At 39.4% G+C, this 16,421-nt stretch overlaps 1 protein-coding gene and 1 long non-coding RNA gene across 4 annotated transcripts in view; both read left to right on the forward strand.

Moving 5' to 3' along the window:
* The window catches only part of PHF20 (PHD finger protein 20), a 45,752-nt gene that overhangs the window by 21,372 nt on the left and 7,959 nt on the right, over window positions 1-16,421 (forward strand). For 2 of the 3 annotated variants that reach the window (XM_082228643.1, XM_082228641.1), the window contains exons 4-14: window positions 354-438; window positions 1,279-1,358; window positions 2,804-3,188; window positions 3,780-3,887; window positions 6,461-6,634; window positions 6,901-7,083; window positions 7,264-7,539; window positions 8,083-8,181; window positions 8,791-8,955; window positions 13,234-13,409; window positions 15,287-15,422. In XM_082228643.1, the coding sequence (XP_082084769.1) occupies window positions 354-438; window positions 1,279-1,358; window positions 2,804-3,188; window positions 3,780-3,887; window positions 6,461-6,634; window positions 6,901-7,083; window positions 7,264-7,539; window positions 8,083-8,181; window positions 8,791-8,955; window positions 13,234-13,409; window positions 15,287-15,422 (1,867 nt within the window). The remainder of the gene's footprint in view (window positions 1-353; window positions 439-1,278; window positions 1,359-2,803; window positions 3,189-3,779; window positions 3,888-6,460; window positions 6,635-6,900; window positions 7,084-7,263; window positions 7,540-8,082; window positions 8,182-8,790; window positions 8,956-13,233; window positions 13,410-15,286; window positions 15,423-16,421) is intronic. The other variant, XM_082228642.1, reaches the window with a different exon arrangement.
* On the forward strand, window positions 13,430-15,248 carry LOC309535541. Its single transcript, XR_014221286.1, has 3 exons — window positions 13,430-13,647; window positions 13,681-14,583; window positions 14,967-15,248. It is a non-coding gene; the product is annotated as an uncharacterized lncRNA (long non-coding RNA).

Here is a 16,421-nt window from a genome sequence, read left to right on the forward strand (position 1 = left end):
AATTCACTTTGACTTCAGTGAAGTTTACTCCCAGGTATGTGGGTATAGGATTTTATCTTTATTATTGTCATTTTTCTTAGCAATTTTCCATTTTTTATACAAATAACACACTCTTCTGAATCCAAGTATTCAATAATCTTGCTGCTTATGATGATCACCCTGCCTTGACAATATGTTTAGAATATCAGAGCTATTGTGCCCCATAGGCTGAGTACAATTATTAAAATCATTTGTAAAATAATTGGTAGGAAAGTCTGCTGTAGGAATGTTTTGTTTACTGCATATATTATTTTATTATTGCTATGATGCAGCAGTGTATCCTGAACACTGGTTTCTATGTTTCCATTTTTTAGGGATTTCATATAAATGATCAAGTGTTGGCTTGCTGGTCTGATTGTCGTTTTTATCCAGCCAAAGTTACTTCTGTTAACAAGGATGGTAAGGCATAATTGTTAATTTCAGAGTACACTGTAGAGAAACATCCTTTATGACTGCTTTCAGAAGTCGTCTTGAAAATGAGTAGCTGCTGTATATGTTCCATGCTATTCCCAATTTTTATGACCACTGCTTATGAATGTTATAATATTTGAATTGGTATGAACGCTAATTATGTGAGAGTGAAAAAGTAATGTGAGACAATTTTGTGGATTAATTTTTAGTAGTATGGGCATGTGTAAGTTCCATTGCTTGGATCCAGACATTTCTTCTGGTGGAAGAAGGGTGTGGAGGCAACTTCTCAGATTCCCCCCTGCAGCTCCCTATGCTCTCAAAACCTGCTCTGGGGATTTGGTGAACTCTCAAGAAAAAGAGGTTTTTGGTTAAAATTGCCCCTACCACCTTTTACCAACAAGATCTCACCACTGCATCAAAGGTGTCCATAGAATAAAGGAGCCTTTCTGTTTATGGAAAACGCTAAGTTTCACTGCAATGCAATAGCTTTTCGTATTTATTTCCACTTGATGGAAATAAAAGCTATTAAGCAGATTTTAAATCTCAACATTTTCCTTGATAAAAATAGAATTTATTGCAATCAAACCCAGTTTTTCACAGTGATGGAAACTTGTGATCTGGAACTTCTGAAGATTGCTTTTACCCCACTCTTGCCTATTGCCCATGATGTCTGAGGTTGGCTGAGTTATAATTCAAAACATCTGAAGGACACCAGGTTGGGGAAGACGACTCTTACGTGTGAATCACTTTTGTCTTTATGCTTTGAGTAATTAGCACACTGTAGAGTTGCTGCTTCAGTTTATAAGTGGGGTTTCTTTTAAATTTCAGGTACTTACACTGTAAAATTTTATGATGGTGTAATTCAGACAGTCAAGAATATACACGTCAAAGCTTTTTCCAAAGATCAGGTATGAAACTTACTTTTATATTTTGATTTGGTTAAACTGATTTGGGGGCAGAACATAAATTACAGGGTTGTTAGTTCATGTGTTTTATTAGAGGACATACAGTCTAAGATGTAGGGATGAAGTGGATTCTGGTTCACACAACATCTTGGATAAAATCTACACATTTTGCCCACTGAGGACCCATGCACAGATCAGAACATGGATCTCAGATTAAACAGCATGATTGTTTCATGAATCTGTGCATATGTTTGCACTGTATTTACAAGATTGTCCAAGGGCAGCTTTTCCCTACAGTGTCCTTCCGCATAGTCTTTTTAAATGTTCCCAGGAAGCAACTGTATCTTAAGACATGCGGTTCCTGCCTGGGGAATTGTAAGGATAAAAAGGTGACTGCCTTCATGACCTATGAGAACTGCCATATTTCCCCCCGATACAATGTCCTTGTAAGGGAACGAGGCAGTTATTGTGAGAGGACTAGAAAAATTAATGGAGGCTATCAGTGGCTGTGAGCCATATGTTCTATATCTACTGTTGGAGGCCATATTCTTCTGAATACCAGTTACTGGAAATCCACAAGTGAGGTGAATGCTGTTATACTTAGGTCTTGTTTGTGGGCATTCCTTACATATCATAGGACATATTCAACATAGCGCTAAGTAGATCACTCACTAAGTGGATCTCCTTGCCTGAAGGAGTGATCTGCCCTCTCCTCCTTCCATGCAGTGTTCCAGGGGTCTCCCCAACCCTCACAGAGCCAACTTGTGGCGGGGGGGGGGGGTTTAAAAAACTGTAAGTTGTTCTGAGAGGTCCTTCTCTGGGTTCCCATTCAGAACCAAGATCTGGTGTATGTTTACCAGGCAAAGGACCTTTTCAGTTCTGCTCTGACATTTTAGAACACACTCTGCAATGAAGTCTCAACTGGTACCTACTTGGGGTATTTTTTCAGCATGAGGCAAAGACTATTTCATTTCCCCAAGCTTTTAAGCTTTTGATTATCAGCTTTATTCTGTCTTATCTATTACTTATTTCTGCTTTTATAAATCTAAGTTTATTTTTAGGTATTTGTGTTATTGTGTGTTAAAATTTAATTGTATGCCACCCTGCTAATTTGATTAAAACACAGATTATAAATCTTAATGTAGAAATTCCAGATACTCTAACCAGTTGTCCCCCATGTAATCTCCCATGAGCACTGAGTGTTGTCATATGGTACTTGTTTCCTTATGTACTGCTCTATAGCTTTTAACTCTTTTTATATGTGCATGCAATCATATTAGGAAAAAGGAACCAGACAATAGTATTAAAGCTGTACAGTCACAGGATTCTTTTAATAGTATATTGTGTGTCTTATTAATTGGCTTATTTCAGTGCCTCCCCCTTCCCAGTTCTGTAAGTAAGTTTCATTTACAATGGAAAGCAATCACAATTTTTAAACTTGCTTTTAGTCTATTGTGAGTAATTCAAGACCCAAGGAGAGAGGTAATGAAATCCCTTCATCTCCTGAAAGATGGGAAAAGTTTAAAGAACCGAGGAAAGCAACTGAGAATAGTAAGAAAGACAAGGATGAAAAGACGTTAAAGACTGAACGAAGGTCTAAACCTGATAAAGAAGGGAAACTAATAGTTCCTTCAGAAAAGAGCAAGGTGTCTGAAAAGGCCCTTCCAAAGGATGGCAAAGAAGACAAAGAGAACATATCTGAAAATGACAGAGAATTCTCAATAGATACCCAGATTGAAAAGAAACCTGAAAATGATAATGTGAATAGCCCACCAGAAAACCTCAAAGAAACTAAAAGACGACGTGGTCGACCACCTGTGGTGCCTCCTGCAGGTCAGTTGTAACAGTCAAGGCCGTATCTCATTCATATACGATGGGTGGAGAATCTGTGGCCCTCCAGATGTTGAATGTCAATTCTCAGCAGCGCACAAGCATGGCCAGTTGCTGGGGATGACAGGAGCTGTAGTTTAGCATCATCTGGAGGGTCACAAGATCCCCCATCTCTTCCTTCTCCTTGTGTAGATATCCCAATTTAGGTGATACAACAGATTTAACTAGTTATTATGCTACTTTAATTTGAACTGACCATCAACACTCGCAAATTAGTGTAAGTTTTCTACACTTGTTAAAGCCAAGAGTTACAACAGTGATTGGGGTGCAAGATCTGTCATCCAGTTCCTAAGGAACTTGTGGTGTTAATGATATATGGCTATTATCTCAGTTGGTACCACTACATGTTATGGAATACTTCCCTCCCCCCCAAAAAGGAAGGTGAAACTAGAGAATTCAAATCCTAAGCTCCATAAAAGTTTTATAAAACAGTAGGGAAATGTCATTTCTCTTTAAAAAAAGAAAGAAAAAATCTGGTTACCTCTTCTCTTGGTATGTTTAGAAACCTTTTCCTTGCTCTATTTACATATTTAGAGCAAGGCTCTCAAACATTGCAGCCAATAACTTTAGAACTGAGAAGGCGGAAAATACCTAAAGGAGGAGAGATCCCTTCAAAACGTCCCCGACTCCAGAAGAACATGTGTGAGTATTTTTTTCATTTACTTAAATAAGCTTTTTTTGCATTTAACTGGAATAGGAAATATTCTTAAAGAGAGAGAGCGTGCAAATTTTAGCAAAACTGGGTGGCATTCAACTAAGTTTTACCCAGAATATACACACTGAAATTAATGGACCTAACTTAGCCATGTTCACTAATTTCAGTGGGTCTACTCTTAAGTAAAGCTTAGTTGACTATCTCCCATTACATTTTGAATTTAGGCACATGGAGGCTTCTTCGTGTATTTCTACTAGCAGTGGTAGATTCCTTTTCTGGTTTTATTGGGGAACCAAAGGACAAAAATACTTCAGATGTGCAAATCTATCCTCTCTTGCCACGGAAGGCGAAGTAATGCCTTTTCTGTGTCAATTCCCTAGAACAAGGGGAACAGGAACTGGCCAATGGCCCACATTGTTATCTTGGCCATCCCTCATGGGTCAGGTTTGACCCACCAGCTATCACAATGATTTTGGGTCCCTTTCCCCCCACAAACCTGCAGAGCCCCTTTCAAGAGATTCTGAAAAATAACGCTTTGTAAGGAACGTGGCAACCCTGATAATCAGCTGATTTCGGTCCTGCTAATCCCTTTTCAAAACACTTTACAAATGCAAAAACTATACAGTCATTGCTTTTTCTTGCAGTAAACATAAGTTTTAAAAAAACAAAAATCCAGAGAACACTTGAGATGTACCTGTTTTGATGAGGTTCAATCTCATGTTTCCTGCATAATTTGGCTTGATAGGCATTGTGTAATCTTTAACATTTTTGTTTTTCCTCTCCTGAAACTCTTTTGTTTCAGTAACATACAGCTTATGGAAATGGCACAGGGCAGGATTGATACTTGAGGGCAGACCTCTAACACAGCAGCATCAGGGACACCAGAGAGCTGGTGAGAGGCTTTTAATATCATGCTCCCCCCCAGCATCTCAGCTGCCCCGTCATCAAATTATGAGCCAGAAGCCAGCCTTCTGTCTGCTCTGCATGAGGAAGAGTTCCACTCCTGAGTGACAGTTACATCTTCCCGACGGGGTGCAGTTTGCTTGGGTTTGCTATTGGCCTCTAAGGCCCGTAGCGTCAAGTGCAACACACAGCTGAGGGGGAGCCTTGAATATCACATTTTCTCAAAACTGATTACATGTCACACCATCACCTTGTATTGGATTGGATTATCTATTGCTGATCTACCTTAGAAATGCTAGATCAAAAAACTGTGTGTAAATATATAAAATAAAATTCTGAAGTACTAGCCTTAATTTTTTTTTGGTGAGAATCACTGTCTAACTATTTAGACGTCATGAGAGGTCAGACTTATGGCACTTGGGTCAGCTGGAGAAGCTGATCATTGTACATCAGCATTCAGCTCTCCTGACTGGATATTCTCAGCTGACTAGTGCGCTAGCCTTAAGTTCTGTGAGTGAATTTGATTCTCTAAGAATTGCAGTCTAATATTCAGACTTGTTCATATTTGATCTATTGAGTCAGTTTTATTCCACACAACAGACGATCTTACAATCTTTAAATAGCTGACCCACTTTCTGTTAATAGTTTTACATTATTTTTATGAAATCGTAATTTTATATCTTATAACCTGCCCTAAGTGGTGTGTATTCACACTAGAACAGTGAGATAAATGCATTAATAAAGAATTTAACAATAATGAAGGGAAAGGACTGGGCATTTCCCTTTCTATATTGAGTTTGGCATGTAGCTTAGAGCTGCTGGTCACTTCCCTCATGTTCGTTTTAATGACCTTTATTGATTAATAGTGTAGATACTTGTTAGGAACACCTACTAACAGAAGGAGCCAGTGACGGTGACAGAAGGGGTCAGGGGGAAAGTTTGCAGATTTATGGATAAAATATAAAGTAAGAGTAGTTCACTATTTGCCTGAGTATTTATTTAATTTCTTTTTTTAAAAAATACTACATGGGACATATCTAATGGTGTCTTCTCAATTGTGCAGCAGACTTCCACTCACACAAATGGGACTTCCCCTTCCCCTCCCCCCCACCCCTCAACTCTGCTCTGACGGCTTAGGAAACCCTCTGAAGTAGCTTGTGGGGCAAAGGGGGTGAGGAGAGGAGAAAACAAAGTGGAAACCCTGTTGTGTCCACTGGCACAGCTGTCTTATCCGTAACAACCCCCAGCACCATCAAGAAGATCCATTAATTCAAAGACTGCTTCTCACTGGACTGTGTTTGACCCTAAGAACAACATGCCTTTCACTAACCATTGGCAGTGAATATAATACCTTTTTTAAAGTGCCCATTTATAATAATAAGCTATTGCTAGTCAATAGGTTTGGAGGCTGAGAACCTACATCCATGCTTCTGGGGAAGCCAGAAGGGAAGAGGAATTGTGTTACATGAAGAAGAATGGATGTGGTCTTAAAGATGAATGATAATTGCCACAAGGTCAATACATTGTGTATAATTTTATGTGTATATGAATGTATGTAACTGTTTGGTGAAATACCTTTGGTGGTGTAATAGGTTGCATTTGAATTAAACATGTAAATATTATGTTAAAATTTGATTGGTCTTAAAATTATTTTTAGCGCAAGAAAAGTTGAAAAATGCTCTGGACAATGAAAAGGATTCTATAAAGAGACGATCAAGACATCCTACCAGTAGCAGTCATGAAACTTTAGATACTGACTTCATTGCACCACTACTGGATGAAGTTGGAGCTTTAAAAGAGCCAGAATCTATCCCAAAAGAAGTTGTAGAAGGTAAACAAGTTGATTTTATAAGTGCCTGTCTTTAATTATAAGCCACCCCTTGAACTTATTTTTCCCCAGAAAAATCTGCACATTAGTTGTAAAGTTGCATTGAATGTCACATGTAGTGTTGGCCCTCATTCTAGTTTATTTCTTGCTTGAGTTCTCTTAGAATTTTAACTTAAAATGTAGATTTGGCTGTTAAAGACTTTATGTTAATCTAAGTGTTTTGTATCTGTGTGTTCTATTCTTCGCTTACCCACTCTTTTGACTTTTAGGTCCATTAGAAGCATGTGTTGAGTCTGACCAAAAGATTAAGGAAGAGTTGCCTCCATCTTCTGAAGTATCTCAGACTTCAGTACCTCAGATTTCAGTAGATGACACCAGATTAAAGGAAGAAAATACAGCAGAGCCTTCCTCTACACCTGAATTGCAGGAGATTTCAGGGGCATCTGTTACAGGTTAAGTTTTTACTAATTATATTTTTCAGGCTAGGCTTCTTTAAAAGTTAGTTTGAAGGGCTTTGGGCAGTGTAGTCCTGATTACCCACTGTGCAAAAGGCTTTACATGTCTACTCAAGGCTAGTATGTTACAGTTAAAAATGCATGTGTTTCTTAAGTTTACATCTTGTGTTCTTACAGTAACCACTGCTTCAAAGAGAGCTGATGTTTTTACTGCTTCAAAAGCTGCAATAGAACATGAACCCAAGTTTAGATGCAAATTCTTGGATTGTTCCAAATCCTTTCGGAAAGCCAAACTGCTACATTATCATATGAAGTATTTTCATGGTATTGAGAAGTCACCAGAACCACAACAGAGTCCAGCAACAAGAAGCATTCAGACAAGAGGCTCTGTAGCTTCTGAAAAGGCCAGTCAAGAATGTTCTAATAGACGACGGACGACATCTGGTTGCTTATGTGAGTGTTTTGCCAAAAGTATTCTTTCTCTTAACTATTTTGAATTGGCCTTTAACACTCTAGTTACATTTATGAGCCCGAATCACTTGAGTTACATTTAATCATTAAAATTCAGCTTGTTATTTTTCTATTAATCACTTAATTTACAACATGGAGTTGTGCAAATTAAGTATAACCTTTAGGGGCACAATATAATGAGCCAGCAATTTGAGGAGGAGGAAACACATATTTATAGCAAATGAGTAGTGATTGGTACTGGAACACACACAGATGACTAAAATGAAATTTTACATGACTAGAAACACCCTAATCATGCATAAATACACCCAGTAGTTTTGTTTCTGGGGGGATGCATGGGTTCACATACCCTTAAACATTTTGTGAATCTACGTTTGGCCTCATTGAGGGGAAGTATTTCAATATGTGTAGGAAAATGAGAGCACCCCTAAACATTTTTTAGAAAAAAAGCACTGAGTATACCTGAGTAAAAGCTTACTGTTTTATCCTGTAAGAAATAATATAGATTTTTAAAATTCTCTTAAGCTAATAAAGAAAAGGAGAAGAACAAAGAGAAAAAACCCAGAGACATTGTAAGATCAAAATCAAAGAAGAAGAAAAAGAAGAAAAAGAAAACAAAATCAGGTAATAATGGGGGATATGGCTTCATTTAATTGTCTTTCCTTTCTTGATCAACGTCATTTTCTTAGCAGAAAACACTACTAAGACAATGTTACACTGGACATCAATGTAAACAAGTATATATGCAATTGTCTTTTTAACAGAGAAGTGTCACTGTTTGCTTCAGAGACAGGTGATGATGGCATCTAGCAGAGGACGAGGCAGATTAGTCCAGCCTCTGATTAAGCTTGTATTCTGTGACAATGTTGTTGGACTCCAACTCCTATTAGCTCCAGCCAGTATGGCCAGTAATCTGGTTACTGAGAGATTTAGTCCTACAATATATGGAGAACACAGGTTTCCCACCCCTGTTCTAAGAAGAGAGCCTGCCTCCTACTGAATGGAGGGCAGAGCATCTTAACATTCTGGAGTGGTTGTTGGTGATGGGCAAATAATGTGGATGGGGGTCTAAACTTGTAGGCAGAGGAGCCTACAAGTATACACACTGTCTACACTAACTTCTTGTTTGTTAGAGGTGTAGAACCAGTGCAAACATAGTACTGTTAATTCTTTAACCATGGAATCTTGGGTATATTCATTTTTTAAAGTGTTAACACTTCCTAATGTTTACAGAGCATTCAGGGAGTGAAGAAAATGTTGACTTTCCCCAAGAGCTTTCCCCTACAAGATCTGCCATTGCAACGAGATACAATTCAGCAAATCGGCCCTGTGCACATTCGAGTACGCAACTGCAGGGTGCTGATTCTGGGCATCGTAAACACAAATCAAAAACGAATGGTGAGATTGATTTAGTTTCTACCTCAATGGTCTTCACTTTAGAACTTTTCAATGCTAGTAAAGGAATTGAAAATTTGCAAAGACTTGCTGCCTAGGATGTAGCACATTGACTACTGCAACAACACATTATCATAAAGCATGATGTATTTGCCTTGCAGAGACATGCCAGCTCAAAGACCTAAGACTGATTTATCAGTTTTAGTTAAAGGGATTCTTTAACTATTCTATCAGTTTTAGTTAAAGGGATTCTTGTTATTCTTCCTTAGCAGGTTTGCTTGAGCCTGGCTTGTTTTTGTAACTTTCCCCTTTCTTCCAGTTTTCTGCTCTTTAGAAGTGTTAAATTTGGTGTGTTTGCACATAATAGTAAGTCAAGAAGCTTGATTTAATAACTACTGTACAAAAGCTTCATGCTGGTGCATGCAACCCAGTTCTGCTGTGAAAAAGCTTCTGTTGTGCTCCTCTCCTGGCGTGAGTTGATACGCAGACCAGGAAGGTGATATCTTGGTGTTACATCCAAATATGAAATTATGGTCTGTTGCTTCATAATAAGCCCTGATCACTGTCTACTCTTAAAACATGGTTTGTTGTTGACTTATTGATTGTGGCTTGTTACAGTCCAACAAACCATGGTCCTGCGTTCACACATAAAGCTAAGCTATCCTCATTGTTTACTGTGCCAAAAGAGGAGAAAAGCAGGAGTGATTGGGCCGAATGCACAGTGTGGCTTTACTAAGATAAGCTTGGCTAAACATGTCAGAATGCAGCCATTGTTTTAGACAGTTGGGTACTATGTGTCCATTCTCTGCATTTGTTGATGGCTTAGAATAGTCAGAACTAAGCAACAGTGTAGAAAAGGGGGAACCACCAATGAATATTGGACAAATGTTTTAGAAGCACCTGAAGGTTACACAGATTTTTAGGTGTAGGGTAGTACTAAGGAAAGAAGCTTTAAGGTGAATAAAGAAGAATAAAGGTGAATATCCGGAGGGGATAAATTCTCTGCCTAGCACAGCAAAAGCTTGCCTTGCAGCCTAAGAAGCAATGACAGGAGCAACTCAACTGGGCCTTAAATATGGCAAGGCTGATAATATCCGGGGGTCTTAAATAGCAGCAGTAGATGTTAATACACAACTGCTAGCATCTGTGAAACACTGTTGAAGCTGAAATGAAGTTTGTGTAAGAGGTAATTAGTAAAAAGCAGACCATATGATCAGCCCTGAAGAAGAAGGGTCAGCACTAAAAAACAGGCATAGTTTATACTTTATGTAGCTGCCATAAACATCCTTGAACCATCAACCATTGATACAGAAAGAACATGGCTAAAAATGACACTCAACTTTCTTTTCCTGGTCCCGTTGCACATCTAGACATGTCCATGTGTAGTTATTTCAGTGAAGGAGAAGGCATCCTAATCATAAATCTTTTATCTTGATAATTTCCTCCAATTTGCAGATAAGTCGTTCAATATATGACTCTGTTAATTTAAAGAAGTATTGTTACGTAATATCTGATGCTTCTATACACTAATAGTTTATAGATATATTAGAAAATATTCACTTGTATTAATAAAAGATCCAGTTACTCCCTGGCTGCATCAGCTGGTAAAGTCTTTGTGCTTCAGTACCGCTTGCCTCTGCATTAGTTTCCCCTATAAAGCTTTGACTTACAAAAGTACAGTGGTGCCTCGCAAGACGAAATTAATTCGTTCCGCAAGTCTCTTCGTCTTGCGAGTTTTTCGTCTTGCGATGCACGGTTTCCCATAGGAATGCATTGAAAATCAATTAATGCGTTCCTAGGGAAACCGCCTTCAGACCAGGTCCGGGGACAGTCTGTCCCCGGACCGCTTCTGAAGGCTGGGGGGGGGGGGAACAAGGGCTTTTCTTCCCACCCTCAGCATTTTCAAAAACCCCGGGACAGCGGAGGACTTCTCCGCTGTCCGGGCGATCTTAAAATGCTGGCGGGCGGCATTTTAAAATCGCCCCGGGACAGCGGAGGACTTCTCCGCTGTCCGGGGCGATTTAAAAGCCCCTGGGAAGGCAGGCAGGGGGGACAAAGACTTTCAGCCCCCGCCTGCCTTCAGAAGGTGTTGCCGCCCCGCCGCCCGGCTTCGGAGCAGCGTTCCGAAGCCCGGCGGCGGGGGCCAGTGTTGCCGCCCCACCGCCCGGCTTCGGAGGAGGTCCGAGGACAGTGGGGAAGACGCGCTGCGCTTCCCCGCTGTCCCGGATATTTCCCTATGGGCTGTCGTCTTGCGAAGCAAGCCCATAGGGAAATTCGTCTTGCGAAGCACCTCCAAAACAGAAAACCCTTTCGTCTAGCGGGTTTTCCGTCTTGCGAGGTGTTCGTCTTGCGAGGTACCACTGTATTGTGTTATGAGCATGGGGTATACAGGTGTGTTTGTGTGTGAGCTCAGAAAAAAATGATCAAGTGATCACCTTATTACTTGTGGGCTACTGTGGAAAGAAGGTTGTTTATCTTGTCAAGAGAGCAGCACTTTAAGTAAACTAATTGTATATGGAAGTCGGTTCCTGTTTTTTCTTTTGGATCTGTCTCATAGTATTTAGTAGTATCTGAAAGCATTCTTACAACAACTGTGAAGAGTAACATTTTTTTGTGTATTCGAGTCCTTGCTTCACTGTTCCTAGATCTGCCACTCATCTATGAACATTAAGTCCTTGATACTTATTTTAAAATGAATTGGACTCCACCAGTTTCCATTCTAAATTCTTGCATTTAAATCATTTGTATCTTTCCAGAATGCTCAACCTTCAGGCTGAAATCTTCTAGATTTGGTTTCTGCTTAAAGGTGACTTACATTTTTCTAATCTTAAACCAACCTTTACCTACTTATAAGAGGTAATGTCCACTGCTACTCTAAAGCAAATTAGAATTTGAAGTTAAATGCATTTTCCATTTCAATCACTATATGACATCTTTAAAAAAGCTGAAGACTTGAAAATAAGTTCTCCACAGCAAATTACTTTGGATACAAAAATTGAGAAATTATATCTCTAGATCCAGATCTAAATATTTCCTGAGCAAACTCATTGAAATAATAGGGAACTTGGAACTTTTTGTTGCAAACCACCTAAAGAGATGCCAAACCTCAGTGACAAATTAAGTGTGTGTAACATACGTCTGTTATTGGAGAGGAGATTTCTATTTATTCTGCTCACTTACTTTAATCTACTTTTCTGTTGCTTCCCACATTATTCTCTGTGTGCGTTAAAATGGTATAATAGTCATAAGGGATATAATATATACATTTTTTGTTCCTCTTACTAAGTTCTCACTGCTGTAATAGCTGTTTTTATAAGTGTTTTTGTTCAGTGTAAGAAAAGTAGAAACAGCCAGTTTAAATAAACAGCACTTTATTGTCTCTTGAAAACATAGATGATATTTTAAAGAGTCATGCAGTTGTGAAATTGAACGTTGTGTGAGTGGACATCCTTTCCTCCCCATGTGCTCACAGAATATTCTCCTGAGGGTTGCAGGACACTCTGGAGTAGATTTGGTACAGTTAACAACCAAGTGCAGCACTTTGAACTTTCCTCAAATGAGTAATTGTCAGAGCATCCAAAGGCACTATTGATTTGGGGGTTGAACCTTTCTCCTGCCCCTGGTGATCCTTGAGCCTGGGTTAGTTTTTTATCCAGATTGCCATCCATTTGCATAGTTTTGTAGTCCTCAAGAACAGAAGCAACTAACCACTACATGCTGGTCTCTAGCATTAGAATCTCTTTGGTTTAGTGTCCCCTTAGGAACCAGCTTTTGTGTAGATGGAAGTGGTGTAACCATTGCTTCCATGAGTAGGCAGTATAAGCAGAGAAAATACTTGGTGTCAGAAACTTTCCTTGCAGCTATGGTTACCCAGGAGCAAGTCCTTATTACTTCATGGCAAGCGCCACAGAAAAAGTAAGCATGTGTAGGGTTGTAGTTGCATGTTGACATGATCCAGTCAAAGCAAAGCATGCAAGTTTCATTGATTTCAGTGAGACTGGCTTCCTTTTATTACATTGTTTCTTGGCCCAGTTTTCAGTCAAGAAATTGAGGGTTTGGCTGGGTTTTACCTTATGTCTCGCATTTGTTTAGTAATGGATACAAATTTAACAAAGCATCTGAGTCTGGCACAGAAACACAATTTTAAGCATAATCTGGAATGTGTGAAAGTCTTATCAATGGATATTCTTTTGCTAACATAGTTTAGAATGAACATCTCCTTTGGCAGCTTTCTGGAACTACTTACATAGATTTTATTCCTATTAAATTCTTTGCACACAGAGGATGATACCTTGAGTGAGTCATCTGCAGATAGTTTGCTTTGGAGTGACGATGACTGCAGTCAGGACATTGATGTAACAACTAATCCTGACGAGGATCTTGAATACGACGATAATGACTTTGAAATTGTTCGGTGCATTTGTGAAGTGGAGGAAGAAAATGACTTTATGATTCAGGTACATGGTTGTAGATTGTGAGTGTAATGAAGTAAACTGAAACACATAAGTAATTATCAAGTATATATTGAAGTTTTATTGATATATTTATGGATCTGTATGGTTCTACCTTGCTATATTTTCATGAAAGTCTAGGTTGCACATTTGTAAATAAATAAATATATTGCAGTGCTCTCCTGCGTGCCCAAACAGTACTTAATTAGGAAGATTCATTTGTGCATGTTTTATAATAATGTGTGTGGATGGATAGATTAGATAGATAGATAGATAGATAGATAGATAGATAGATAGATAGATAGAAGAGAATCCTCATTACCAAACCACAAAATGGTGATGCTATGGAGCTTAACTGTTACCTGAAATTGCTTTAGAATAGAGTAGATGGTGTCAGATATGAAAAACTTTAATTGTTTGCATTTGCCTCTTCTTCTGTTGCTTTCTGACTTCTTTTATTGTGTTGAAAATATTATCCCTAAGAATGTTCTGAATTGTTCTTACCTGTAACCCTTGCTTGTGCAATTCATGCTTAGGTGAATGCTAATGTAGTAGCACTTAGAACAAATTCTTAAGATTTTAGAATGACATAGAGCTCTTTTAATCTTCCTAAGAAAACCCCCAAAATTCCATTACTGTACAAACATGTTGCTTCCTCCCTCCCTGTAACTCAAGGCTGTACTTCGCTTGTGTAAAGAAGGGGTAGGCATTTTTCACTCAGGAAGCTGGAGAAATAAGCCCTCCTCCCTCCCATCCAAGTTTACCTGGCTTGTTAACTATAATGGTGGTAGCGATAGAGGATGGCCTACTTCTCCCATTCTGATGCCTGGCTTGGGAGCAGGTAGTGATGTAGTCTTCTCATTTAACATAGTCCTGAGGATGACATATCTAAGTCTCCTGGTATCTGGCTCACATTCCAGCCATTCAACTGCTGCTAGAGCAGCAGTTTAGATAAATAGGCTGAGAGTTTTGAGATTCATAAGAGGGAAAGACCAGAAGATCCTGGTGGAAACAGAAGATCCATTAATAACACAGGAAAAAATGGGATTAGATTCAAAATAGTTCAGTTTATTGAGGGAAATAGTTTGGTATGCTTAGTTTGATACAGCAGGTGTTGGGGCCGATTTGGCCTCCACTAGTTCTAATACACAAGACTATATGTCGTATTTTCCTTCCAAAGGTGTTACATTCACATGTGGGCTAAAGCCTCAGCGCCTAGGGCTTGCTGATCGAAAGGTCGGCGGTTCGAATCCCCGCAGCGGGGTGCGCTCCCGCTGCTTGGTCCCAGCGCCTGCCAACCTAGCAGTTCGAAAGCACCCCCGGGGGCAAGTAGATAAATAGGTACCGCTTACCAGCGGGAAGGTAAACGGCGTTCCGTGTGCGGCTCTGGCTCGCCAGAGCAGCGATGTCACGCTGGCCACGTGACCCGGAAGTGTCTCCGGACAGCGCTGGCCCCCGGCCAATAAATGTGAGATGGGCACACAAACCCCAGAGTCTGGCAAGACTGGCCCGTTTGGGCAGGGGTACCTTTACCTTTTTATATGTCGTATTTTCCTTCCAAAGGTGTTACATTCACATGGGAAAACTTAAGTTTTTGCTTCTGACATAATTTCTCTATAGATATATTGACCTGATATTTCCTGATTAATTTTCTTGCTACCTGATTTCCATGTTGCATAGTTTGTAATTTTCCAGTTTAAGGGAAAAAAGAATAATTTCCCATAATAACTCTTCTCTTTTTCATTTATTCTGTTTGTAAAAGAAATATGCACCAGCAACATACAGTCATGTGTTTAGGCCTCTAAAATACCTTTAAAGTGTTTGTGTGTGTGTGTGATGCATACTTTGTATTGATCTAGTTCTGTTTATTTGACTTACAACAGTGTGAAGAATGTCTCTGTTGGCAGCATGGAGTCTGTATGGGTCTATTAGAAGATAATGTACCTGAGAAATATACCTGCTATATTTGTCAAGATCCTCCAGGTACAAAGATTTCTAAGGTTGCAGAGTCTTCTAATAGTATGTAGTAATTATTATTATTATTGTCTTGTCTCTTTTAAATACGACCTATTTGATTTTGTTACTGATTTATCTCTTGTTAATTTGCAAGTTTACATTATTATACATCTGAAGCGATACATTAGATGGAACTTTGTTTTCCTTGTCATTTAATTCATACTGTTTGGAGCATTCCAAATGAAGCCACTTACAATGATTGTAATGGAAGTGAGGTAAATAACTTATTACTCCCTTTGTTCCACGACTGCCATTCTGGGGAGACCAGTAGTGCCAGAGGCTAGAAGGCATGTTCCTTGTAACCCCAGATGGGCATGGTTTCCAGGGATCCAAGGCAGATGCTTGCAAAGGGGAAGCAGAGATTGCATCCAGTTTATCTGTTCCTCCCTCTCATAGCACACACACAGCATGAATCAAGTGACTATAACATGAGAGGTTGAAATAACCCTGAGAGTTTGGGCTCAAATGCATTCAGGACCCCAACAGCTAAATATTATGAAGACTCTTAAGAACAGAAAAGGAAGGAAGGGGGCAAATGGAAGAGGCAGAAAATAACAAAAAGAACATTTTAGTTCAAGTCTCATCTATTCCAGTATAGCTACTTTGATAAGGGCTTCTGGTCTCCTCACATATAGCAGCAGATGGTCAGTTGAGGAACAAGAGACTGTTTGGCAACAGTCATCTTTTGAAGAGTTTCTGACCTAGCTGGGTCTTGACTGACAGGTGGCTGTATCCAGCCAGTCAGAAGTCAATCGTATCCCTCAGGGAGGTAGATTGACACCTTCTGGGAAATGCATTATGCATTATTATCGGCCAAATTTCCATCTCCCTGCTAGACAGAACCTATTCTGTTTGCATATTCAAGGGGAGATGTGACTTCTCCACCAAAAGAGAATGGAGAATGAGCAATTTTGGGTCCTCACTGCAATGACAGTTGTATATAATAGTGTGTGGAAAAGAGGTTAAACTGACCTGTTTTCAGCCAAATGATTTCTGTCAGTA

This window comes from Podarcis vaucheri (assembly GCF_965113315.1).
Source record: "Podarcis vaucheri genome assembly, chromosome: 6".
In the NCBI taxonomy this organism is placed as follows: domain Eukaryota; kingdom Metazoa; phylum Chordata; class Lepidosauria; order Squamata; family Lacertidae; genus Podarcis; species Podarcis vaucheri.